This window comes from Balearica regulorum, chromosome 1 (genome assembly GCF_011004875.1).
Source record: "Balearica regulorum gibbericeps isolate bBalReg1 chromosome 1, bBalReg1.pri, whole genome shotgun sequence".
Lineage (NCBI taxonomy): Eukaryota > Metazoa > Chordata > Aves > Gruiformes > Gruidae > Balearica > Balearica regulorum.
In genome coordinates this window covers 7,606,965-7,634,679 of record NC_046184.1, presented here as the reverse complement: position 1 = coordinate 7,634,679, position 27,715 = coordinate 7,606,965, and the positions used below count along the sequence as shown (strand labels likewise).

The 27,715-nt window shown below is 45.4% G+C and overlaps 1 protein-coding gene across 2 annotated transcripts; it reads right to left on the bottom strand.

Annotated features, from left to right (window-relative positions):
* Nucleotides 1-4,359: 4,359 nt before the first annotated feature.
* Nucleotides 4,360-22,500, bottom strand: MCM10 (minichromosome maintenance 10 replication initiation factor). Of its 2 annotated transcripts, none has more exons than XM_075766378.1 (19): nucleotides 22,455-22,500; nucleotides 21,321-21,644; nucleotides 20,429-20,533; nucleotides 19,698-19,829; nucleotides 19,000-19,174; nucleotides 18,020-18,185; nucleotides 17,130-17,297; nucleotides 15,601-15,717; nucleotides 13,958-14,157; nucleotides 12,859-12,959; nucleotides 11,731-11,832; nucleotides 11,500-11,617; nucleotides 10,318-10,546; nucleotides 8,711-8,870; nucleotides 7,911-8,029; nucleotides 7,175-7,288; nucleotides 6,494-6,639; nucleotides 6,238-6,280; nucleotides 4,360-5,853 (listed from the first exon to the last, which is right to left on the bottom strand). In XM_075766378.1, exons 1-19 carry the CDS (start codon nucleotides 22,459-22,461, stop codon nucleotides 5,770-5,772), a joined length of 2,610 nt encoding a protein of 869 aa, XP_075622493.1. In that variant the 5' UTR covers nucleotides 22,462-22,500; the 3' UTR covers nucleotides 4,360-5,769. The 2 variants fall into 2 exon arrangements, with proteins under 2 accessions (XP_075622493.1, XP_075622562.1); XM_075766447.1 differs by having other exon boundaries at nucleotides 8,729-8,870.
* Nucleotides 22,501-27,715: the final 5,215 nt, after the last annotated feature.

Below are 27,715 nucleotides of genomic sequence, written 5' to 3'. Positions count from 1 at the left end.
CCTCTCTGCACTCATGCCCAGCTCCCCTCCTGCTGGGGCACAGGGTGATGCTCTCCACAGGACACGTGCCTTCCCTCAGCATCTTCTGGCCCTGAAATACAGGGGAAACCCTCACTCTTCAGGGGTGTTGTCAGTGACTTGAGCTGGAGACATGTCCTGAATGTCCAGATTTGCACAACAGCCAAAATGTTTTCAGACCACCTTTCCCCTGATGGATGCAGCCTTTCCCTCTCTCCTCTTGCTCTCCATCTTCTTCTTTATGATGTACCTTTATCTTTCTTCTTCCTTTCTCTCTTCCTTCCTTTCATTCTTTCTTTCTTTCTGTCTCCCTCTCATTCTCCCTTTTTGTATCTTTTTCTCTCATTCATTTGCTCTCTAAGCATCATTTTTTAAATTTTAAATAAAAAAAAGAAATTGTTTCCATTACATATTTTGCCTCCCCTGTTGTTTCAAGACTCCCTAAGTTTGCGCATCTCCAGAACACCAAAGCTGCATTTCCCCTGGGAGTGACAGACACCCAGATGCCTGCAGCGACACGTGCACTTAAAGCCCGAGCCCCAGTTCTCCACCCACGCGGGGTCACGGCCGTTCCCGTCGCAGCAGGCGCCCTCCTGCCCCGGCTCACCCCCGTATCTGCAGCCCCAGCGATCTGTGGTCCCCTTCCACCTGCAGGACCACTGCCAAACCCAAGGGCTAGCGGAGGGCGACCAGAGCAGCGCACAGCACCATCCTCATTCCTCCGACGCTTCCCACAGAGCAGTTTGGGCTGGAGGGCAGGGGTTTTGGCAGGTCCGTGTATGTCCACAGGCCTTGGCTGCATTTTTGGCCTTGATGATTACTAATTCACAAGTGGTCCTAAGTGTATTGACCCCATTAACCCCTCGTGTGATTTTGATTACGTGTTTGGTAGTGGCTGGGGTATGGCCTTTTTTTTCTTAAAGATTCAGTTCCAGAAATTCTCTGGGTCACACAAAGATTTCAAGAATTAGAGAAAAACGGGAAGCAGAGGTCTTCTTCTCATCCCCAGTGTTTCTAAATACAGAAGTTTGAAAAAATAGGACCCTCTTCAAGAAAAAAAAAAGGGTGGAAAAATGGGATCCTAGTCCTTACAATTCTTTAAGATGGTTTCATTAGTGTGATAAGGTCCACTCAATTGTCAGCACTTGACAAAGCTGCTTTATTAACAAAAAGCATACACTCTCTCACACTTAGGCTTGTGGTTTGGCTTGAGTTTTCTAGATGTTCAGCTTCGGTCTTCAGCAATTGTCTCCATTGCTGCGTGAAAAAGGATTTTTCTCAAAATTCCTAATCTCAAAACTAAGGGAAAAAATTCAGCCCATCCTTTCCAAGAAATCTCCCTTCCAGGCTAAGGCCTTGCATGGGAATTTCATCCCCAAAAAGGACTTCTCAAAAGCAGCAACAGCAAAAAAAAAAAAAAAAAAAAAAAAAAAAAAAAAAAGCAGAGAAAGCATTTCTTGCCTCTATTTCCAAGCAACTTCTTGGCTAAAAGACCCCACAGTCATCTGCAGCCTTCTCTTAGGAGCGGAGCAGCAGTTTCAGGGATGAAAGAGCACTGAGATTTTTGGGAAGGATTTACATAACTCAGCGAATCTTACCAGGGTGTTCAGTACTTTATCACCAGGCTTGCCATGGGCCTGAATGAAGCCAGACCGACAGCACTAGGCGGGTTTAACACACAGGGCATACAAGTCTTGGCATATGCTAGCAAGTAGCTGAGGCCTTAATTGCCTTTCTAAATTAAGACCTCCTGTAATTACTTTCTGTGGTGTACAGGATGGGCTCAGATACAGGAGCACCAGGTGATTCGCCCATGATGCGCTCCTGTCCAGCCCCCGATGTCCTCTAAGCCACCCTATTTACTCCAGCTCTGCAAGGGAAGGAAGAACCTGCTCATTTTATGCTCGTTCACGTCCAGCAGCACACATCCTCCCCTAAAAGCAGCACAGCCAACACGTGCCGAGTTATCTGGGGTTACAACACAGGGGCTCGCCTGGCCAGTACTACCTGTCAGGACAGCAGCTGGCACCGAGGTCACTTATTTTCATGTTTGCACGTGTCCCGTCCCCTGTGCCTTTCCCAGCCCCAATCTGTGCCTGGATAACCAGCCTGGACGTGTCTATTCTCCAGCCCTTAGCTGCTGTGGGGAGAAAGAGGGAGCAATTACCTTTTCCTCTGCAAAATATCCTCTTCTCCTTGCTCTGATTGCTCCCCTGCTTGCTGTCTGTGCAAGTGGTGTGGGTACCCCGAAACCAGAGCTGCTCCTCTCTTGGCTCTACGTCTATGAAGTCAGAACAGAAAAACACGATATAAGCAGCTGTGTTGGAGAAGAAGACGTGTGATACATTGATACAGCAGCAAGTCCGGCTGCCTGTGCCGAGAGCTGACAGGCAGCCAACGAAAGGCATGAGTACACACCCGAGCAGGTAGGAAAGTCTGGAAGAAATCTAATAGAAAAGCGCAAACTTAATAGTGAAAATAATTGTCCTGGAGAAGACACATCCCCAGAGGCACTAGGGGTTTCCCTTCCCTCTGCATTTGCCCGTCATTCTAAAAGCCAGGCTTGAGTTTTTGTCTAAGGGACCATGGACAAAGGTTATTTTGCCATTTTGGAGTCACTGTTAGTAATAGAAGTAAAACAAACAACAAAACAGTGATCGCCCAGGCTGTTTTTTCAGCCAGCAGTGGAGGACCCCAGCTGCACCTTGAGGCTCTCCCGTGTTTTCAGGGCAAAATGAAACAGGATCTGCAACATGGCTTTGCACGGGAAATGAGAATAAAATAACAGGGGAAAAGTTTTGCCTGCGCTCTTCTCCCTCACATACTTAACTTTGGGAAGGAAAAGCCAGGCAGCAAGGGGGTGAGAAAAATAAAATGATGTGAAATGGCTGGGGGAGTCCAGCTTGCCGGGGAGCTGCATGTGATGACCAAGAGACCATTGCACAGGCTCAGCCATGAAAAACTGATGGGCAAAAAGGAAGGTCCTTTAGCAGTGTATTTATTGTGAAAGGGTATTAAATTTTCATTAAGCTGATTTTACTCAAGAGTTAATAAGCCTAAACTGGTTAGTGCAGAGGGAGAAAACACTAAAGGTTTAATTTTTCTTCAAAGTGTTTGTAAAAATCCAAGCAAAGATAATTTGTGGCAGCAGGGCGAGGTGTTCTAAATTAACCTTCCAGCAGAGGCTGAGGAGAGGCAACATGCTTAACTTATTTAAAAGCCAAGACTGATTTTATAAGAAGTTCTTATGAGAAAAGCTGGAGATCTTCCTGCCCATTTTGACATACACACAAGGCATTTTGTAACTGGAGAAACAACCTGGCAGACAGGTGAAAATTTGGCTGGGGAAAGGGCTGATTTACCAGCTTACTACTCTGCAAATCTTAATAACGGCTCTGAGAATTCAGTATTATTAGTGTGATTTTGCGTAACAATTTAGGGGATAGGGCAGCTTCGGCAACACTGCTGTCGTGATTCACCAGCGATGCTAATGCTGGCAGCAGAGGTTTCCATAATGTTAATCCAGTTTAACGACTTATACCCACTGGTAGCGTTAGGGCAGACACATCCCTTGATCTGCTGGCTGCTCTTGTTCACACAGCCTGGCACGCGGTCGGGCTGCTTCGGTGCGAGGTTGGAGGTCTTTGTATCACATTCCCAAAATGGGGAGAGTGCCAGTGACAGCACAGATCCAGCTGGGCTGGTCAGGTCATGCCCGAGCTGCCTCTCGTGGGTCTCTGCCTCTGCTCTTGCTCCCAAGAGTTGGTGGGCAGTGAGCAGCTGCCCCCTGCCCGCTTCTGCTGGGCTGGAGCCACCTCTGGCACAAGAGAAGTATCTCCAAAAATAGATCGAGGCACATAAAATCCATGACATCAGTTTCCTCCACTCCTGGTTTATTGCTGGGGTTTAAGTAAAGCAATGGCCCTTGGTTTGTCCATCCTGTTTTTCATACCAGGGTGAATTGAGAGAATTGCTTTCGTTCCTTGGCTCCCAAGGAGGCACACACCTTTCCTACGTCACAGTCCCGGGGGCATTCGCGAAGATAAAGCATTACCCACCTTTGACACTGGTTTCTGCAGAAATCTCCTTTCCATTGGCAGGAACTGGAAAAAGCCTGAAGCTTTCAACGTGCTGGCTGAAGGCTGATACCACTGTGGGATTTTGTGGACTCTAGGTGAGAAACTCCTGTTGGTCTGAACGAGAAAACCGCTTGGCAGCCGGAGTTACGAACCACGCACCAATTACTTTTGGTGATTCAGCACCGAGCTCTTGGGCAAATGAAGATGCTCAACAACTCACTCATCCTTTTCCTCAGAGAAATGATACCATACAAACCCAGGGAGTGTTTTATTGTGCACTGTATTTATTCTGAATGAGGAATCCACAGGAGACATTGCCAGGCAATGTCACAGTTTAGCGACACCCCCCCCATCAAACGGTATTAACACGAGACTGAAATGAATGTAACGTGCCAAGCCAAGCTGCCCAGCAAAAGCGCCAGTAGGAGACAAGGGCTGCAGAATACTGAGGTAAATCTGCTGAGTTGCTTCAAGTGAAGTAACTGATTTCTCTTCCAGCCCCTGTGCAAGCAAACAAGAGGTTCTGAGAAGGCCACTGGGACATGTGAGACTGTTGGTGGCAGTTTCACCAAATCACTGAGACACCGGTGGGTTTAGGCACTTAAAAATACCCTGTGATCTATCCCACCGGGCATGAACCAGGGGCAGCGGAAGGGTCAGGTCCAGGAAAAGCTGGCCAAACACTGCAGGCAGCCCTACAGAGCTGTGCTTTCAGGAAATGCCTGTGTGAAGACAGCCCTTCTCAGGAGCCACCCCTTGGACACCTCGTCCTGCTTGGTCAGGGACAGCTACTGTCCCCATGCAGCTGTGCCAGCAGCCAAGGTGACATGGTGATGACTGGAAAAGATGTTAGGAAAATTTAAAATGCCAGAAAAAGGGTAAAAATCTATTATTAAATGTAATCACTCAGCTCTTTAAAACCACTCACAAACTGGTGCCAGATTCATTAAAATCCTTTCAAAGTGGGAGCTGCAGGTTCAGAGCCATAAAAGGTGCTGTAGTGTGGATGGTGCTGGGAACCAGTATGGGCTGTGTGATGGGGAAAGGCCTTCCCGAAGAGCTGCCGATACTCTGCCGTGTGAACACCGCTGGTTTGCAATGCCAAAGCCACTGGAGGGGTTTTTAACACATAAGCCAAGGAGACAACTCAGGACCTGTTTGACATCTGTCCTTAAAGGTTCAGCCTCTCACATCCCTTTTTGGCCATCAGCTGAAAAATCCCAACAGGCCAGCATTCACGCATCACAGTATTAACTTCACAAGTGCTATGGAGTCCACAGTGCATCCCAGTTCATGATTTGTCACTTAAAATTCTGGTGAAGTCACTCTACACCAGCCATTCAAGATAAATTGTGGGATTTGGTACAAATCTAGCTGTTTCCTCTCTAGCTCTTTCTTTTCTAGGTTAAATCTTGTAAACAAGTTATTAGTAAGAAAGAACAGGCATGAATGTGCATTTCACATGCAGCCTTATTCAGTCAATTTTGAAGAGATCAAAGCTGAATATCCCTGCAGTGGCCTGGCAGAGACTTTGCAGATGTCCTTCTCATCAGGAATTGACTCCCCTGCTTGTTCATCCCTAAAACCAGAACCCTCTTGGCATCCCAGTAAAGAAATGTGTGTTTTAGACATAGAAATCCATCCTTATGTTGTGAAAAATATCAACTCCAGGTCACTTAAGACTATTGAGAAATTTTGGTTGTTCCTCCCCTCTTGGTAAAAGTGTTTCTCCACCAATCTTCGGACCTTTTTTCTCCTAGAAACATGAACCACGGAGAAAACAAGTTAAATATGTGGCAAGATGTTTCCCAAATATTTCTTAGACAGAAGTTGTGATAGGGCTAAATTATCTGATTAAATATTGACAGACACTCTAGGAACCTCAACATTCTGAATTCTTACAACTTTGGTCAAAACCAAATTCCCCAAGGTTAAATAAAACAAAGCTTCCAGAACAGAAAGCACGAAGAGACCGTCCACTGAAACACAGCCTGCAGGTATCTGTATGTACCTGACAAAACGCAGAGCTGCTTGGTTTTGCTGGGAGCTCCTAAGGGCACTGAAGCAAAGCATGGGACAAAAGTACCAAGAGAAGCAGCCAGAGCGCTGAGGTGCTCAGAAACTGCTGGCTCCCACTTACCTTTAGCATCCCGTCTCGCTCCCACTTGAAGAGGCCGCAGGTACTGAAAGATGAAGACGGGAGGTGAGGACCACTGCAGTGTGTGTTTGCTGCACAGCATGAGGGGGTCCCAAACTAGCCCCACACCTTTCCCACACTGCTTAGCATGAGGACTAATGTTCCCATTTTAGGACATGGTTATGTGACTCACAACGCTTTACTTGTGAACGGACAGTAGAAAAGCCCCGGTCGCTATTTCACAAGGCTCATTTCTTACCTGCAGGGTTTTTTAGGGAGCCTGTCAAGGGTAATAGCTCGGTTGCCACAAGGACATTTGAAAAATCGCTTGATGGCATCATGCCAGTGGTAGTCATGGTTGTCCTGCACACACGTCTCCAGAGGCTTGAAATAGGTGTAATTACACTGTCAGGGAGGAGAAAGAGAGCTGTGAGCGCTTCACCAGCACGTGAGACCTGTTCTGTGGGTTGGTGACAGCTGAACATCCAGAGGAAAGCATCTCAGTCTTCTCCCATCCTGAGGAACTCACCAGTCTGAGATCATCACCCCAGGCTTTGTCACTGCTCCTTCTAATACCATCCTCCCCCCTCTTTGCCACCACCCTGTGGCCCAGCTCCTGGCACCTCACGGGGCACACGCTGGCCCTCTGTGCAGCCCCAAAACAGAAAGGAAAGGCAGTGAGAGGGAAAGTCCGGCAGGGGCTGAAACTCTGGGAATGGGAGATAACTCCTCCCTTCCTCTCAGCACATTTAGGAGACTAACAAAGCTCCACTCCTCTGCCTGATGGCAAAGTCCCTGGAAATGCAGACAGAGGAATCCCACCCAGTGTTATGTTTTCAAGGCACTTTGCTTATTTTGTCATCCAAAAATGAGGTCCAGCCTCATTTTGTACAATCCATACCCCACTCCCCTGCTGTCACCCTGGCTTCCCTTCACTCACCGTTTTACACGTCACAACTCGACATTTCACTTCTTTAATGCTCCTCATCTTCTCTTCCATTTCTTCCTTTTTCACCAGGGGCTGAAAGTATTGCTCCTGCAGTTCAGCCTCAGCCTGTGGTGGCACACAAAAAGGGTGTGGGGGAGACAAATATGGGAGATGCCATTCCATAAACGGCCTTAGGGTGAATCACTACCAGGACTGCTTGAAGCAGACTGCAGTCTGGGAGCTAGAGAAACATCAAAAATCTCTTGCCACTGGAAGTGCTGCATGCCTGGGAACATGCTCAGCAAAACCACCGATGGGAGAAATCCAACCTCTTAGCTCTTCAGGGCAACTGCTGGCATTTCACAGGCTCCACAACTTATATGAGTCCCAGATGAAGGTGGCAGCTGTCTTTATGTGGCCAAGATGTCAGGAAATGAGGGACAAAACAGGCACGTGGCTAGTTTGGTTTTAAGGCAGACGGGTTTCTTTGATCATCCACTAACTAGGAAACTTCATCGATTCTTTCGAACACAGCAAAAAAAAGACGATGGCAACTTGACCTTACTGTGGCTATGGCAATAGTGCTGACTTGCAGACACTGCCCTGTGTGCTCGGAGATCCCTGACCCTACTCATCAGGATGATTTGGAGCCTATGACATGTTTGGGTGCCTGCTTCTTGCTGAAATCATTATGTCCAGACAACTCCCTAGTTCTGAGCCCTCAGTCATGCCTGGATTGAGGCCATACCTCTTTCAGGACGTCTGTGTGCTTGGACTTGGCATTCAGGATTTTCTGGAACTCTTCTGACTCCAGATAGGCCAGCTGCTCACGCCGTTTCTTTTGGGTGGGCTCCAGTTCATCCATATCTAGGGAGACAAAAAGGCTTAGTCCTACAGAGACCAAGTTCAAAACATGGTTGTGATCTCTAAACATGATCACTGCAAGAGATTTTGGAAGTCTCAGTTCTCTCAGGCAGATGTTCAGGTCAAACAGCAACCTTTCATAGTTCAGGAGAACATGAAGCCAAGTTCAAATATGGCTTCAGAAAAAAACCCCAACCCTACTTTTTTTAAATAACATTGCCTCTTCTCTCAAAATACTGTACTAGGAATTTTCACATCACTCCTAGGGGAGAGAGCACTGTTGCCTCCCTGACTAATGGAGAAGCTTTAAAGGGAATTAAGCAATTAATCCAAGATCACACAGTGAATCACCAGCAGGCATACTCAAGTTCCCACAGAAAATTCAGATACCTTCGCAGGTGGGACTATTTCTTGGTTTCCCCTGGTTAAGTCAGCCATGCATTGCAGATGCTCATGAGCTGGAGGAAAGGGAACAGAAATGAGGACAGGGAGCTATCAGAGATTATAACTCTCACTCTCTCCATAGGGTTAGAGATGTTTAGCCTTTGCAACAAACCCTTTAAGTTCTAAACAGACCTAACTAGGCCTCTCTGGCAGAGCAATTAAGTCCCTAACTCAGCAACTAGTGCTCTGTTCAGTAGGACATAACCTTTTTTCCCTATTCGAGAAGCTAAAATTACATACCGTTCTCTGCTTCTGTACCTTGTGGCTGAGCAACATTTTTCTCAACTCTTTCAACAATTTCTAGGACATCACCAACATCAGCTCTTTTCCTCTTGATACTATTTGGGTCAGTTTTAGCAAGAATCTGGCCTTTTGCTCGTAGTCGGTGTATCGCAGCCAGCTAGAAAACAGGAAAGAGCAGCGAATATGTTGGTGATCACTCTAGCTCCCATGTTCCTACTTCCAGAAGTAGCAGAGGAAGTCCGTCAAACAGAGGAGACAAGATCCACTGGCCTGAGCACAGAGCTGGCCAAAGAGGGGCCCAACAAAATTCCCAGCTCTGCTGTACATCTAATTCACCGCATCACCCAACCCCTCTTGACTTCCCAGTCCACAAAAATCACTCCTCCAGGGGTGTTACCAGGCTTGATATCTCTGCAGCTGTGCTTTAACTGTTTCACAGATCAGTAAGTTTTCCAAAGGAATCAAATCACTTGAGATTTCCACATAAATTGGTAATAGTTGGGCATTAACAGAAAATTGCGTGCAACTATTCCTTTCCATACTCCCAAAACGTTAAGACTCCTCCTTCCTTGCTGGAAGAGAAAAGTTTCTTTGACAAACATGTGAACAGATTTGTGCAAAGGAAAGATGCAGTCTGTTCTGGATAGATATCAAACTTGTCCAAACTATGGCACAACATAGCTAAACCCATTTAGTTCCCTGGTGCTTACCAGCAATGCCAAAGAACAAACATGCACAGTTTTAGCACTCCAGGGATTTTCAGCACAAATCCTCTGCCCCTTCCCAGCACTTAAGGGTTTTCATGCTTGTAAAACAATCAAAATAGTGACAGGCCTTGCTGTCCTTTCTTCTGTAAAAATCACTTCAGCACCTCCCATCCCAGTCCAGGACCCATCCAGAACCTGATGCTTTAAGGTGTCCCAAACCCCCAAAACACAGGAGCAAAAGAGCAGCCGCTGGTGGCCAGAGAAGCTCTGTCCCACCTGCACAAAGAATAGAGCATAAGGACAGCACACAGCTGCTCCAAACTGCTCTCCAAAGGTAATTTGCCCAAGGGGTGACTATGTCATGTCATGAAGAAGGGAGTCAGTTCTACTCAGAGAAGCTCCCCATCTCCTTTTCCCTCGTCCCATCCCAAGAGGCGTCTGTCCCCTCTCCATGCTTACTTGGCATTTGCTGAAATTGCCAGTTGTGTCAGTGGCTTCAGTGATGTTTGTCTTCAGAGATCAAGAGTGAGCTCATGAGTATCACATGAGACATATCATAACAACTCATTCCTGAGCAGTTGAGGTGGATTTTGATTTAGCAAGAAACACCAGCTCCCGTGGCCAAATCTCACAGACACAGCCCCCTCTTTAGCAGCTGTTCCACTGCTCTGGAGGTTGACTACAGGCAAGATGGCAGAATGGACCCTGGTACTAACAGCTGTCAGGAGCTGCAGGTTTCTTGTGTAATACAGCCCAGTCTGATCCCACAGATCAGAAACTTCACCAATATCAGCATTGAGCTGTCCTATATCTGGTCAAAGACTCCTCTACTACCACAAACCAAACTTCCCTTAACCTCCCCTTCTTATTACTTAAAAGATTTCAAAGAGCTGTTACCTTTTTGGCTTCTGCCAAGCTGTCTAGCTTTGGTGTTGGAGGTGGAGACCCATCAAAGAAGAGGATATCTTCTCCTTCCGAGAAGCCTGTGCCTAGCCTGGGCCTTTGAGGAGTTGACATTTTTGGAGCTTTGGGAAACTCTGCCCCAGGCACTGGGGAACGGAGCGAGGACTGTCTGGAGGAAGACGGGAGAGCAGGACTGCCAGCTTTACTTGTGTTCTGGAGAAACCTTGTAAAACAAGAATAATCCATTGAAATAGGGACACAAGTCAAAGAGACAGAAAGGTTTCAGAAACAGGAATAGAAGGGCTGCAGACTGATTTTTCACCAATTGGCCTTTTATTGCTAGAAAAACATGCAGCAATTTAGGCATTCAGGAAAAGTAAAACAAGACCGGTAAGGAACTCACTGGGTTGCTGAAATCAAGAGTGACTTGAAGAAGTCACCAGAAAGAGTGAACAACCAATTGCTTTCAAAACTAAAATCAGAGAGAAGCACCAAACGAAGCTGGGAAGTGGGAACTGAAAGCACTTGGAAAAATGGGCTTCTTGGCAGAACAAGTGGTTAAGCAGGGGGACTCCCTGTCACAGGAGTCACATAAATGTTTAGGTTTACACTGGTCATACTGGAGGTTGGACAGGTTCGTGGGAAAAAAAAAAAAAAAGAATCCCTTCAGAGATATTGTAACAGACATTACCTTTAGCTTGGAAAGTCCCTGAAATACACACTGCTGTAGGCTGGAAGAGTATTTGGAGGATATATCATCATGATTGTGCCTAGTCTTATTATTCTCTTTCAGGTTCTGTTTTGGCTCCTGTTGAGCCTTTTGAAGCTACTTGGCTACACTAATCCCAGTTTCAGCCAAGGTGGCCTGTATAGGTTCTTCTTAGGTTTGTTAACAAGATATGCACAAAACACTTGGCCAGTCTCAAGATTCAGAAGACCCCTGCAAGCCAACAATGAACAGAACCAGGAGCCCTGACTTTAGTTTCCTACTCTAATCAGCCTCTTCCCATCATGCCTTCCAGTTGCTGGGCACCATGCTGGATCATTTGGTTCTCCACTGAACACTGGGGTATTTCTATTTAAATGAAGTTTTTCATAAAAACAGCAAAACACCTCCACAGTTATACTTAGGGCCACAATAACAAAACCCTTCCTGTGAAAGTCAGTATGTATTACCGCCTCTGGATCTCTTCAGACCGCTTTTTTCTGGCCTCCAGCAATTTCTGCTTCTGTTGCTTGAGCAGTGCTGAAGCAGACACAGACTGGAAATTGGGCCCTTGCTTCTTTTCAGCATCTGGGGGAAAAAACCACCCAAAACAAACTCAAAACAAAAAGCCAGTCATCTTTGCTCAGAAGGAGGTTGAGTGTTTTCAGGAGTGGGTTTTCCTTCAGGCAAAAGGACAATACCTGCTTTGGTCCAGTGTTTGCAGAGGTTTCGTGCTCCAAAGGTTGGCTGTGCCAGCAGTTCCTTGAATTCCTCAGAACACTGCATGGGTCTCTTTGCTGCACCTGAAGCAGAAGAGGCAGAAATACAACAGATGTGGAGCCAGGAAGGGAAGCAGGCCTGGCTTTAGAGATGTAGAGCAGTCCAGGTTGGAAGAAACCCCTGCAGGTCACCTCAGTGAGCACCAGTCCCAAAGCAAGGCCAACTTCTACATTCTATTTGGTTGCCCAAGGCCTTGCTCTCACAGAGCACATCACAAAGACACTTCTACCCCTTCAGCAATTTCATCAGTCAGTTAGTTCTCCATCACCCTTGGCTGTCTGTGGTGCTCCCACCATTCCCATTTTCAGAATGCTTGGAAGCCCTGAAACCACATCTTATCCCCACAGAAATAAGAGCAGCTAAAAGTTAGAGACAGGACACACGCTATGTTGTCTGAAATAGAGGCAACTGAGGGAACTGAAAGATGTGATTAAGACTTTTAATTGGCATCTAGAGCACATAGTTTGAATAATCTGTCATCTGCTCTCCACCGAGTGTAAAGAGGGTGCAATATTAAGTGCTTTAAAGAAACAAAATGGAGGCAGAGAAGATGGGTGGCATTCCAAAGGTTATGGAAGGAACATGCTTTGAAAATCACTAGAAACAGGCTGGGTACTCAGGAGGTCCTCTGCATTGCAGACCTGACTGATTTATACTTAGTATTCCTTGGAAGCTTTCAAGATTGACAGAAGTCATTTATTTTACTTAAATAAAATAAATTCTCTGGTTCAAAGTTCTTAAAACTTCCAATTCCTGTTGATCTGGCAAAGATCTTCTGTCACTGTCCAAAGACACAACAGGGGAATTAATTCAGAGGCATTGATGAAAATAAGATGCACAAAGCTACACAGTTGCTTAGTTACATTTGCCTTGCAGCCGCAATCTCAAGAGAGGAGTTTTGATCAATTGAGAAAGCAGCCTGCAAACAGCTATCTCTGTAGAAAACCAATTGCCAGATTCATTCAGTAAGTAGCAGGGTCCTGGGACACATCTACACATCAAGCTGGAAATATCTGGAGGGTGAAGAGACTACATGGGTAATTAGGTACCAATTTTCTGCCTGGTTTCCTGGACAATTGCATCAACTCCTCTCACGACCAGATTGGAGAGAGTGGTTTGAATCTTCCTTTTTGGCACTGCAGCTGCTGCACTAGAAAGAGGAAACAAAACCAAAATATCAGTTTTCCCATGCTTAGAACAAGGACAGGAGCTCCAATGCTAGCCCAGTGCTTCAACAAAACTCCAGCCACCCTTTACGGGTGCCTCTCTCCTGTCATCTGTCTGTCTTTGGGAAGGACGTGGATCTAACTGCAAATTCTAGTGCAATGTATGGATCTCCCATTTCTCCTGGGGTTGAGACATGTATTTCCTATGCATTGTGAGAAAACTAAACGTAGGTAATGGCTAAGCTTTGCTCACAGTTAGTTCCAGGGATGGAGAGGAGGCTGAAATTGCTTCATTGCTGTTGAGTCACACCAGTTATCAGAGGGCAGCGGTAAGGAATGAAAGCCGTGTGAAAGCAGAGAGCTTGATCCAGCTGTGACTCAAGTCTTTCCACAGCTGTCTTCAGGTGAATGGATGAAGGGCCTGGCCTCTCTGTGCTTGTTATGAGATGCATACTGAACTACTGACCTTGGTCACTTAATACGCAGGGTGTACTCCTGTTTCTTTGTTAACACATATGGATACCTTATTATTTCAGGCAACAAAGAGAGGAGGAGGAAATACAGAATACACTGAGCCTGGGATTAAATGCAATGAGCCATAACAAAACACAGTAAGGGAACGGTGCTGAAAAATACTCATCTCAGAGACTTGAATGTTTGGGATCTCATGATAAATCTTCATTTCATCTACTGAAACACAATGCCGCCTGGCTTCGCAACGCAGTATTAATTTAGAGGTAAAAACACCCCTTACCACATCTTAGCGCTGGTTGTTACAGTTTTTCTATCAAATAGCAACTCTGTTACCCCATGAGACCAGGAAGATTATATCAAACAAGGGGCATTTATTCCTATTCGGTGAATGTAGTTAAGTCAAAGGGATCTCTAACTAAATAGACCCCCTTAGAGAGAGCTTCAGGCTCACTTGTATATGGGAGGGAAATTCTGTTCAAAAGCAAGGGAAATAAGTGTTTTAACTTACACTGAGGCTGCATATGCTGCTGAAGAGACACCACCATAGTAAAACCCATCCTGACACAGCCTCTCCTTCAAACTGGGATTTTTCCGACCAACTTTTTTGGGAATGCGGCCACCAGAGAAAGTGGACTGCAGATCTGCCCGCTTCGAGCTGAGCTTCTTGTACTGGGATTGTATGTGATACTGACAATATTCACAGTCATTCTGAAAAGAAATGGGAGAAGCCTGTTGCAGAACACTAGCAATTACAATTTACTTCATTTCTCTCACCCACATGCATCCTTCTATAGCTAAACTGAAGTGACACCTCTATTGTAATACTCCAGCATTTGACCAAGTCAGCCAACAAATACCCACACTCCAGCAATAAAAAGCAAAACTAAAATTGCCCATACTAATCACTGGAAAAAAACCTGTACGTCAAGGACTTTCTCCATCCCAGGAATTTTAAGGTTATTCCTTGGCTCAAGTCAACTGATGTCGCAGGTCCTCTTGCCCAGACTCTGTGCTCTTCACTCTGAACTGTATGCAATTTTCTTACTGGTATGAACACAAAGGAAAACTAACACCGTAGCAAGATATTTCATGCTCTCATTTAAAATTAATTCAGCAGTTTTCAGTGTCAATCTGAGGGAGTTTGGAGCTGAAGCTAGTGAGCCTGCCAGTCAGAGACAGCAGTGCCATAAACGTACTCACTTTGGGGTATTTTTTAACTTTTTACAAAAAAAAATAATCCCTCCATTCTTGTTGATATTGATCTGCCCCAGATTTGTATAACTACAATTACCCCACAATCAAACATTTTTTGTCACTAATTAAACAGACAGCCAATTCCCTCATGAGGTTTTTCTGCCAGACAGCCTCCATTTACGGTTTGTTCCACATGGCACTGGAACATCTCACTGACATTGAGTGCCCTGCACACAGGCACATCCCAGAGCGGGTCTGTAATCACAGCCTTGCTTTGCTACAAGTACCTTCTGTATTTGTCTTCCTCCCACCCCACACACTTTAAATTCCTCCCCAGTTCTTTGTTCCTTCATTTTCTCTCCCCCAAGTGCTACTCTGCTAACAATAACCCTTCCAACTTAGACAAGGTTCCTTTCAGGTATCATAACATCACCATAACCATGAAGTGACATAGTCCACAAGTCCTTTAAACTAGGACAAGTCAGTACTGCCCCTAAAAGAATCCAAACACCTTTTTTCTGTCATCTCCGGTGCCCCACATTCAGGTATAAATATTCTGGAAGCTTGTGGGCACACTGGATAAGGGAGTTAAAACCATCTCCAAAAAACACAACTATTCCCAAGAAAAACCTCCTATTGTTTTAGCTTGGATGAGCTCTCTAGTGCAGTGCATGGAAGTTTGCAGCAGTTCAAAGCAGAGTAAGAGGGTGTGGAGATGGTTGACAGTCATGGGTCAAGACCACCTCTTTTCACTGCAGCACCAGCTTTTAGGGAACTACCATGCTGCTGCTACAGTGCCATCATGGAAGCAGCTCCTCTGGGTTTCATTGCTCAGTTTCTCCACCCACTTTAATCAGTTACAAGTCAAGATCCAAAACAAGGGAAAGAGTTGGAGCAAAATCAGCAGTCAGATTTTTACCAACAGCTTAAGGATGTCCTAACTACTGAGATACAGACCAGGTTCACAATCTGTGCACAAGGATCACCGTTCTTCTTCCTGGCTTTGCAGGTGCCCATGTCCAGAGCTTCACCCATGAGAAGGATCTTCTGGGGATGGTCAACAGACAAACACACCTAGAAGAAAATCAGCACATGCCTTCAGGACTGGATGGGCTTCTCTCTAGATGTCACTGCCTTGGTTCTGGTCCAGTGGTACCTCTGGTATTAACAATGCAGTTTTAAAATGCAGGTCTAGTTTACGCAAGCCACATGTTCTGTTCAGATTGAGAAAAGGCTCAATTAAAAAGAAAAAAAAAAAGTTAATTTCTTTCCCATGAAGAGATGAAGGACATTGGATTTCTATGCTCAGAGCCTCAGGAAAACAAGAACCAGCAAAGGCAGATCTAGCTGTGCTATTAACGATAGTCCTGTACAACCGCTTAGCTCCGATGCCACGATGGCAACCACATTTAGCAGGGAATGTGAAGAGGAGATGTACTGGAGCTCTCTGTCCCTCTCCATATGTCTAGGCCCAATCAAAACTGACACCTGTGATACAATAAGAGCGTCATCTTCACACTACCCAAAGATACTGGGACTTGTATCTGTAGGTAAGAAACACTTTGAGAAGTACATTTTAATGCAGTTCTAAATGTGTACATTTAGCCGAGAAGAGTCATTCTTAACAGTTAAATACAGCTTGTACATTAAATCTGCTATGGCTTTCTACTCACCGACAGGACTTTCTACTGCTTATTCATGTTAATTTAAGCAATTATATAGCTTAATAGACAATTAATGAGATTCCTAATTTTTCCATTTGGAGAATTTAAAATGCAAAACAGTACATCACCAGCTACTAGACTGAAATTACCCTTGACAGAAGTCAGTAAAAACGGTTTCCATTCCAATGCAATTAAAAAGATATTAAAAAAAAATTAATTTATTAGCAAAATGAAGCCACCTTAAATATTTTGATACACAAAGAAAAGTAATTCATCATGTTCTGCATTTATAAGTAATTGATTAAACAAGTGAAGTACTATATATCAATTTACTATACATAATACATCATTTGTTTAATAAATCAAATATTGCTTCTTCTCAGTCATGATTTTGGAATCAGGAAACATTTTGCAGTTGCATCTCATGCTTAAATGAGAAGCGAGAAACGAGCTTCCCCACCTTTTTCAGCTTTTTAGAGACCTCTTGGCTGAAGTAGGCATTGCACTGCAGTAGCTGAATAAACTGAAATGAAAATACGCTCCCTACATCTGTAGAAGAGCCGACTGCTACCAAGAACAGCTTAAACACTTGAATAAACTCTGGTTTTAGATGCTCAATAGGTCTTCTTGAAGTTCAGTCTTCCAGAAGGCCAGGAGCAAATACACACCACACAGATATCTGAATGCAATTCAAACTGTTTAGGCAGACTGCTGTAATTTCAGCCTTAGCACGTGTTATAAGGCTAAATCTCAAGTAGATATTGAAAAGTTCAGCTATGGGGTTTTATCTACAGCTGAGGACCAAGTGAAAAATCCTCTCACCTCATCTGAGCCTTCTTTAGGTTTCATAGGATTAGCATTGAGCAGCCCGATGACTGTGCCTTGGTCTGTTTTCCAGTGCTCTTTGTGGACATCACCAAACAAGAAGAGTGAGACGCACTGATTGAGATCCCGTAGGTCATTCAGCCGCCAAATACTGAAGGTTCTGCCCTGGAACAGACATTCGCTTTTCCTTTCAGCAAGGCCACACTGATTGCATCCCCTCTAGCTGTTGCTTTTAAAGAGCTATTCTGATTTTTTCCCCCAGGTTTTCCTCATTTAGAAAAGCACAAATTGGAACCTCAGTAGAGGTTAGATACGCTATCTCCAGCTGTGACACACAGCTAGTTCTGGGATTCTTAAAGGCCAAAATAGCACAATAATACTGCTACCACCAATCTTACTGATATTAAAGCTGGACAGCTTTCTTGCTTGCAAACAAAACCAAGGCATATCCAGATCTCTGTTTCATCAGTGACTTTCTATAGACATGTACACCATATAGGACAGAGTGACCCCTAGGGAAGTGATGGAAGCAGGATGTGGTAGCACATTTAAAACAAGAGGGCTGACTAGAAAGACTGAGAGTCACAGTTCTTTTTTCCACACTGGCATTTAACACATAACAGTGGATGAACAGATTTAGACACATTTGTGCCATGGCTACATTGCTTACATTAGTGTCTGGGTCCGTTGCACCAGATAAGCAAAGGACTTACCCTGAGGACTAAAAGCCACATTTCTGCATGAAACGAGATGAGCCAAGATCTTTAAAATAGATTTTCATTAACTACATGGAGTTGGCTGATTAATTTGAAGACCTAACTAGTTTCTCAGGAAAGAAGACTAGCATTTCACCTGGACTAAGCAAGGGATACAACAAAGTTACTCACGTTATTTGCGCTCTGAGGAGTGACCTTCTTCACTATGACCCCAAATGTTACCCAGTCTATTTCCTCCAGATTTTCTGCAGCAAGTTTGCTCTTCAGCTGGGACAGTCGGATGAGCTTCCGGTTAGCCATTTTCCTGTCCATTTCAGCCGATGAAACCCGGGGTTTTCTAGATCAAGTGAAAGCATGTAAAAGAGAACATATCCATTGGCATTAATGGACAGAGACAATCAAAACCATCCAGCATTCTTCTGGGGAGATTACGTCCCCCTGCAAAATGCCTCTGTGCCTTATTTCACCCTGAGTTCACTTGAAACAAAACCCCTCAGGACACTGTACAAATATCAGAACACTACTTGATCACGCTGTTTTTTGTCCAAATAGCTGCACTGCAACTTAGCCCCGAGCCTGCATTAACTCTGCTCATTTCAGGAAAGACTGAGCATCATGACTGTCTGAGCAAGGTTTGGAAATCCAGCATGGTTTCTGGTGAGGAAAGACACCGTGAGTATTCAGAGACCTCTTGTGGCCACATCGAGTATGGGGATCGCGAGTGGCTCCTGGGGCTACTTCATGTGGAGTAAAATCTGCTCAACTAGAGCACAGTCAGGCTTTCCACATGTCCGCTGCTTGCCTCCTCCACAACCGAGCACATCCCAGGGAAGGCAGCGCGAATAAAATGATAGCTGTTTTTGTTAGAAGAGCAAAGGTGAAAACAGAAATAGAAACACGGTACTAAGCCAAAAGTCAATGTTACTTATTCGTTGATCAAGCAGCCAATGCTGTGGCTTTAGGTGTTACATACCCTAATGACAATTGACTAATCTGCCATGGTTAAACGATGTATATACAGCAAATCAGAAATCTGGCCCTCCATGCACTGCTTCTGTGACTAGTGTCACAGTACATTGGACTGATTGCATTTTCTCTCCCACTACTTGAGGGTAATGTCCCCAGACAGAGCTCAGTGCTGGGCTGCTGACCTTAATCTCAGTCCTGAGAAGGTTTCCACAGACACTGACGGAGTTGTTGCACTGGAGCACGTAGGCATGTGAGGAGTCTTCTCTCTGGTCACCTTACTGGGTGTGTTCCCTGCGGCAGACTTGAGAGGCTGGAATGCCAGACTGAGGACTTGCCGTGGAGGAGGAGTCTTGTTCTCTTTAGAAGGAAAAAAAGCAAGAAAAAAAATATCTTGATAATGAAAGAAAAATTCTAAATAAAAATAACACTAACTTACACCTGACCAGAGACAGGAGTCTAATATAAGACACTTAAGAAAAAGGTGCAAAACTGTCTTATTTGTACTGAACTGGTCTCTCAGTCAGCTGGGAACTGACAGCTCCAGATCAGTCATATGTAACTCAAGCAATGAGTTCTGCCTGGTGGGGAGCTTCCCAGAGCAGCTCTCATTGTCCAGGCAAACTAAACTGTAGGATACACAGATGCAAACTAGACTGCTGTCAGTGTCCAGGTAAACCACAGCAGTACAGAGCATAGCACCCGTTGCAAAGAATACAATAATTAACTCTGTAATTAGCTCTGTTCTGCTGTGACCAGACTGCTACTCGTGCACCGACTAGTGTAAAACTATCCTGGATGTGTCTGCACCTCTGCTGTGAACGAGACAGGCTTTTGACAAAAGCCCAGTGTGTTCCAGTGAAAGGCAGACTGAGAATGGTACCTGCTGATGCTTTTGATTTCTGCATTCCTCGCTTGGCTGGCAGTAAATGATTGCTCAGCTGGGCCGAGAAACATGGTGACTCTTGCAGCTTCTGAACTTTCCTTTCCTTTAAGGGTGGACAGGGAGATTTACCTGGCCAAGGAAACAAAAACCATGAGATCTCAGGATCTGGACTCAAACACTAAGAATTGATCCAAACGAAGTAATTCTCTGAATAACAAGTCCAAATCAGGGTCCCTCGCAGAAACCCTTCAGCTAAGTTGCCAGCATACAAAATGCAACTGCTGGAAAAGCCCCAGTGACTCTTCCCCATGATGAACTAAAACTCCGGGCACCACCGAAACCACAAAGCTGTGGAAAGTAGGAACATCCCCTTGCTTTTCAATTTTCCCATATAATTTTATTACTACACCCAATGTGCCACAGCAACAAACACACCTGTATTTTCTGGGTGTACCAACATCTGCCAGTAAGAAGGAACACTTCCAGCAGAAGACCCTGGAGCACTTCAGTCGTGAAAGCTGCCCCACGTAGAACCAACCCACTACACAGATACCAAAACTGTAGCTCATTGATTTACTCTGTAGCTGCAGGAAACAACCTGATATATACACCAGATCACCATTCCTCCTTACTATTCAGTGCCCACTTTAGGATTATCTGGAGTCTTGCCGATGAATTGCATGTTGGTAGGCCAACAAATCATAAACCCATTTAATTAGTCTCATTACCAGGGATTTTCTTCTCAGGGCCTGAACTGGATTGCTGCCCAATAGCAGTCTTTTGCAACTGCTCCTGTAATGTCTTCATCTGTTCTTGCAATTTTCTCAGCTCAGCTAGGAAAGAAAGGAGAAGAAAAAGGATAATCATGAAGACAGCAGGAAGCCATTGCAAACAGGGATTTATGAGATCCCTGGAAGTCTGGCAGTTTTACTATATCATAGGAACTTAGAAAACAAAGACTAGAGACACAATACAGATTTACTTGATTCTACATAGCTCACAGTGAAGGGGCATTTTTCCCTACAGCCTGGAGCTGACTCTTCTCATATAAACATTTTACTTGACCATGGCATGTTCCTTGCCACACTGAATATATCTTTCCTACCGAACATGACAACTTAAATGGCTGATGATTGCATTCCTTAGCAAAAGAAATGCTACTGATATAATCAAATATGTGGCCAGACACAGGAAAGCTCAGTGGCCAGCTCAGTTCTAACACTGACTGGTATGGCAGAACTTCCTGCCAGTAAGTCCTGAGGGGGAAGGAAATACTGTGCTGGTGAAAGATGCCAGGATGACAGCCCTCAAGACTGAAGTGACATTGTTCTTCATCAGACAAGGCACAGGTACGAAGGCAACCTCCTCTGTCCTGGTCAGCAGAACTAGTTTAGTCTCCCTGGCTTACTTCAGTCCTCTTTCTTTTGGGAAAATAAGTTCGGTGAGTTTGGCCATTGAGCACTGAAAATTGGACTTAAAAACTTTCACAGGGACTTTCTGTATTCCCCCTCTGGGCACCATCCTGAAGTGAGAAGCAGCAGGCCCTACCTTCTGCCCATTAGCTCTCTAGAGAGAAGATATATATATGACAAATTAGATAAAAGATGCTGAAACAGAAACCTTGCAGTTCTTGGTTGGTTTTCTCTTTTGTCTGACTGGGAGTTGAAGTGGAGACAGTTTCTTCTGCCTCGTCCTCCTCTTCCAGCAGGTCATCCACATCTCCAAACAGCGTAGCCAGGTTCTCCTTCTGCTCATCAATCATGCTGTCCTCAGCATCAAACTCCTCAGTGTAGGATGCATCATCTTCTGCATCAAAGAGCTCATCGTATTCATCTGGTTTTCCCCCCTCATCCTCTGGGGCATCTTCCTCCTCAGGAGAATTTCTCTCCTCAGTTGCCTCGTTTTCTTCCAAGAGGGAAGCCAACAGATCCAAGTCATCATCAGCTAAGGCAAAAATTAAACTCAGCGTTATTTCTGTCCAGTTAGAGGAATGCTACCATGGAATAAAATATCCATGATACTCTAATCACAAGGTAATGACAACCAAAACTAAATCAGAGTAGCAAGTGGCATTTTTAAAACTATTTCAGCTTTGGCTAAAGGAAGATAGAACAGCTTCCTGCTGTCTGGTCAGATGGAAACGTGGTTGCATACATTCTCAGCTTGCAATCTAGGCTGGCTGGCCAGCAGAAACCTTGCAGGCCACTTAGTGCTGGCTTTTCCTCTTATGCAGCTGCTTGTACAATAGCTGCTGTTAGAAGGAAAAGCCCTGAGACCTGTAAAGGTGTAGCCAGGAGTTCTACAGAAACACCCATGTGGCTTTTGCCAATAGGAGCTGAAGAGGAAGATGCAAGGCAAGCAAGAAAGTGTATTCTCATATATGCTTTGCTCAAGGAAGAGAATGGAGCAAAGAAACATGGATCAAAGGTACAAATAATGGAAAAAAGAAAACCAAGTACAGAGAGAGGAATGGGACAAACAGAGCAGAACTGAAAGAACAAAATAAGAAATGTATTTAGCCTTTGTTGCTGAAGAAAAAATAAAACCAGCGAAGGGGCAGAGCAGCCTCACAGAAAGGTGACAACAATGAAGGTAAGGGGTGACTTCAAAGGCCTCTTCAAGTGAAGTCAGTGCAACATTATTTCCCTTGCTAAAAGGTTGATCAAGCTTTCTGAACACTTGGATCTTATTAACTAACATTTCAGTCAGAAGATAACTTTCCTACTGAAAGTAAAAGAGTACTTTCCCTCTTACCATCCATGATTTCACCAGGATTTCTTCAAGAGCCCCTCAAGGAAAATATTCTCTGTTATGGGGAGAACAACATTGATACTGTTAAAATAGATACAGCTCAACTGGAAATAAACGTTGTGTTCAGGCTTATTTGATGATTTGCAAACTAACTGGTTTTGTTTACAACTGCAGATGAGAACTATGTTAAATTTAAAATCCCCATGTAAGTTTTCTACGTGTAAAGTCTGACCCATGCTGCACTCACTGCAGCACAAGGGCATTACTTTTAGAAAAAAGCCCATAACTGACACAGATTTTAAGAAATGCCTACTATGTTCTAATAATAATAACCATTTCCACCTCATTAGTCCTGTGCTATAATCATAATCAGCATTTAACTAAAGCAAATCTCCTGAAATGGATTCAGTCATTTGAAAAAGGAAGAAAGTATCAGGGTTTCACTCTCTCCTCACAACACAGTTCTTAAGAACATACAGTCTACATTTCACACAGCTCCTCCATTTTGTGGACACATGCCCAGGAAAAATAATCAGCACAAGCAGACATAAATGGCCAAGGGAAGACTGGATAAGGGAGATCCACTGAGGACGGATAACTCACAAACCCAAACTCTGAACTCTGTGCTTACAGGTGTTCCTGCTGCAAAGACTTTGTTTCACCCATAAACTCCACTCTGAGTAGTTCTCTCGTTTCACTTGCTCCAGAATATTAATTTTCAGCAAAGAACAAAACAAAACTCGAGCATACACGAGCAGGCGTGGTTGGTGACCACCACGCAGCTCCGGGCTCCCGCGTCCTGCTGGTGACACTGGCCCAGGGACCCACCCTGCAGCCCAGCGGGTCCTGCTGGGGCTCACCCGGCCGGCCGCGGCGGGTCACCCCGGGATCTGCCCCTGCCTCTCTCCTGACGGCCAGCCCCGGGCTCCCGAGGCCCAAGGAGCTCTGCTGTGCCGTGCCCACCCCCTCCTCCCTTCCCATGGGCCACAGCAGCCGCGGGATCCCCATCCCTGCCCTCAGTGGATCCCCATCCCTGCCCTCAGTGGACTCCGATTCTCCCCCAGCGCTACCCGAGATCCTTCCCCTCTCATAGAGGATCCTCCTTCCCCTCACGGCTCCCCTCCCTGCTCGGCCGCCTCCTCTACCCAGAGAACCCCCGTTCTCCTCCAGGACTTCCCCGCGGATCTCCGACCCCTCACCCCAGCCTCTCCCCGCCGAGGATCGCTGTCCGGGCTCCCAGCCCCCGCACCCCCGGTGCCCACCGGCCCTTCCCTCACACAACCCCGCTCACCGCCGGCCGCGCGCTGCCCGGCACCCGCCAAAACTCAAACCCGGCCCCCCTCCCTTCGCGCATGCGCGGACGCAGGTCCCGGCTGCGTGCGGCGGCGGCGCGCACCCGCGCCATCGTTAGTCCTGGCAGCAGGGGAACCGCCGGCGCCATCTTGGTTGCGGGCAGGCGGGGAGGATGCGGATGCCCGCCGGGGTTTGAGCCAAACGACGGGGAGGTGGGGGCGTAGGGGTGAGCTGCTGTGCTGAGAGACGTCACGGGTGTGAGGGTGACGACGTCATGCCATTGCTACATGCCTCAGCTGCATGAGGTGTCAGGGCTTGCCCTCCAGGGTAGCCCCATGGTGTGAGTGCTCTTGGCTCTGGGTGAGCCCGCTTGGGCTGTGAAGAGCTGCCAGTGTCTGGTCAGAGTAGGCGCCATGGTCATCCGAATTACCTAAATAATGTCAGCACTAGCGTTAAGCCAGCAAATTAAAACTGAGGTGTCGTCCTGTGCAGTTGACAGGATTTTGTACTGACAACAGTATTTCTTCAGTACAAGAAACTGATCGCAGCCTTCCAGTACCCGAAGGGGCCTACAGGGAAGGTGATGAGGGACTGTTTATGAGGGAGTGTAGTGACAGGACAAGGGGGAATGGGTTTAAGCTGAAGGAGGGGAGATTTAGATTAAATGTTAGAAAGAAATTCTTTACTGTTAGAGTGGTGAGGCCCTGGCACAGGTTGCCCAGAGAAGCTGTGGATGCCCCATCCCTGGCAGTGTTCAAGGCCAGGTTGGATGGGGCTTTGGGCAACCTGGTCTAGTGGAGGGTGGCCATGCCCATGGCAGGGAGTTGCGACTAGATGGGCTTTGAGGTCCCTTCCAACCCAAAGCAGTCTGTGATTCTATGATTCTGTGCAAAATAATATTTCTGAATATGTACCAGCTCATTGCTCTACTCCCTTTCCCCTTGCATCAGTTATATGCAGAAATTGCCACTGAAACAGAAGGATTTGTGCTCAGATCCCAAGGCTTTTGCACTGAATCCACCCTGCAAGATGATACACAAAGAAGGAGGATGTCTCTGTGATGTAAAGGCCAGCGGTACCAGTACCGGCTGAGGAAAGATAAAGACAGAAATTCTATGGTAGCTGAAGGAGTCAAGAAAAAGTTCCAGCAGATGGCAGGAAAAAGAGAGAGAAATGCACTGCTGAGCAGTTGAAATGCTCTGCTGAATAGTTGTCAACCCAGCTGTCCAGTGCATGTCACGTTAGACTTTCTGGTTTTGGGGATTTTTCCTGAAAACCACATGTGTAGCCAAGGCACGCTGCGCTAACTCATTCTGGATGCATCACCTGCATTATACTTGTGCAAAGGTGTTTCTGAGGAGCCAGAGCGATGAGTAACGACAGGAGCTGGGGAGGAGTGTGTGGGCACAGAGGGCCTGAGGGGGCTCCTCCATGTTGCTGCTCATCCACGATGGAAGCGGGGAAGCACCTTGTGCCACATCTTGGCACAGGTGCAAATCCATGGGCAGGCAGCAGGACGCTGTGTTTTTCATCTTTTCCTTCCCTCTGGCTGCTAACTGCCAGTGTGACCCAGGCTAATCACAGAGCACCACCAAGCCTCCCTGCTCTCCACCGAACTGGAGTAATGATGACTTGCCTGCTCCTGTGACTTGAAGTTTGCAAATCCAGAGATACCTTCTAGGTAACAAATCTCAAGTCCACCCCACAGGGCTGTTCTGGCCCCTTCCCAGTCTGGACTTTAAATCTGAAATGGAACGAAACACTTCTGGCTGCTGTTCCACATCGAATCAGGGTACTGATTATGGGACACACTGCTACACCAGTAATGTCCTTTGTTAAAAACCAGGGATATGTGGACAAGTAGTATTTCATGGACAAGTAGTATTTCATGGACGTGTAGCATCTAGTCACTTTAAAACACAAATACATTTTATCTTATCTTTCATTTAAGGGAAAAGAAAGGGGATGTGCTTTTAAACCTGTGCTAATGAGCATCTGCTGGCGTAATAGCTTGTCTGTCCTCTGGACTGCAGTTAATGATGACAACAGACAAATAATCCTCCCCGTTGTATGAACAGGTTTCAGTGTATTGTGGTTTTGTTCTTTGCAGTTCCTTGACCCTCCTGATTTGCACTATTAGCACTAGTATGTTATCTTTCTATGAGGACCTACTTCAACTAATGCTTATGTCTTCCTGTTAGTATTCCTGTGGTAAGATCCCTTCTCTTTCTGACGCCTCTTAAAATGATTAATTTTTACTTGACGGATGGATAAGTAATTCCTCCTTTGGCCTTTCAGACAGATTTTCTGTGTTTTCATTAAGGTTAATGCTCCTCAGATGAAATCAGCTCTATTATCATTCTATTAGTTTGATTTTGGCCTAGTAGCATTTCCATCAGGTTTTGATCACTGCAGAATCCATAACTATCACAAAGCTCCCATAATAAAATTGGATTCAGGGAAAAAAGCCCATAAATCCTACTGTCGCAAGGAACCAGTTAAAAGCCAGTAAGAGATTGCATCTGCTGGGAGTACTGGTAATTGATGAAGAAGGTTGCAACCAAGCTGATGAATTCCTCTTTATGACAGATTTCAGTCAGCTCTTGTATTACCTGAAATTATGGGTGAAGCTGTGTGAGCTATAGCTAAAAGAAGACAAGAAGCCAGAGTCTGCAAGAGAGAATTAGAACAACACTGACAACCAGCAGAATAAAAACAGCTCCTTACTTTAATTACAAGGGCAAAAAAAGAGGTTGTTTTTGCTGGGATTGGTGGCTGAGAATTCATTGCAGCATGACATGAAAAATACATTGAAGGAATATTTTCTTTGCCCCAAGAAACATCAACAGGTATTTTTCTTGTGTATATTTTAAGAATATTCATCTGTTGAGAGTGAAACATAAATCTTACACTATTGAGGCCTTTGTTTTGAATTAATCAGCTCTAGATTAGTTTCTGTTTCAGGTTGGAAGCTAAATAGTGAGTAAAATATTGAGTCACCAAACTTTTTATTTCTAACTCCACTATTGGCACTTATGTAGGAAAGTACGTTGACAGGAGAATTTGTCATTTGCAAGTACAAAATATCTGCTGTAACTCTGCCCATTCAGTTACAGTATCAAACATCTCCAAGGCTTTCTCCTGTACAATTGTTCCATTCTCCTTAGCTCAACAATATGACATAAGCAATATATACAAATTTTTCTGCACAAGCATCTCTCTCACAGATTGTACCATCCTTTTCATGAACTTCAGAGTACAGAAACATGTTAATCAGCCACACATGACCTGACCTTTACCTTCGTTTGGAAGAAAAGCATTCCTGCCCCAGTACCTGAAAAGCTGTGCTACTCTCTGTCAGCTGTCGCTGATGGAATCATAGAATCATTAAGGTTGGAAAAGACCTCTAAGATCATCAAGTCCAACCATCAACACCACCATGCCTACTAAACCATGTCCCGAAGTGCCACATCTACAAGTTTTTTGAACACCTCTAGGGATGGTGACTCTACCACCTCTCTGGGCAGCCTGTTCCAATGCTTGACCACTCTTTTGGTGAAGAAATTTCTCCTAATATCCAATCTAAACTTCCCCTGACACAACTTGAGGCCATTTCCTCTCGTCCTATTGCTAGTTACTTGGGAGAAGAGACCAACACCCACCTCACTACAACCTCCTTTCAAGTAGTGGTAGAGCGATAAGGTCTCCCCTCAGCCTCCTCTTTTCCAGACTAAACAATCTCAGTTCCCTCAGCCACTCCTCATGGACAGCAGTAACACTTGGACTTTGTACCATGGCTTGGCTGCTTTTCGTTGAGAATGGTCTGCATTACCCTGTTTGAAGCTGGGGGCCCAGAGGAGTTTTCCACATACGCTATTATGCTAGAACAGCCATCCTCAAACCAGAACCCTTCTTCCCAGTGCATGAATGCACCCTGTCTCCTCACCAAAGCATTGAGCTGGGATCTTCTC

Coding starts and splice junctions, on each gene's coding strand:
- MCM10 (XM_075766378.1), bottom strand. Junction 15,718..17,129: donor CTAAAGAAGGCTCAGATGAG/GTGAGAGGATTT, acceptor ATTTTCTTCTAG/GTGTGTTTGTCTGTTGACCA. Junction 12,960..13,957: donor GCAGCATATGCAGCCTCAGT/GTAAGTTAAAAC, acceptor TCCTCTTTCTAG/TGCAGCAGCTGCAGTGCCAA.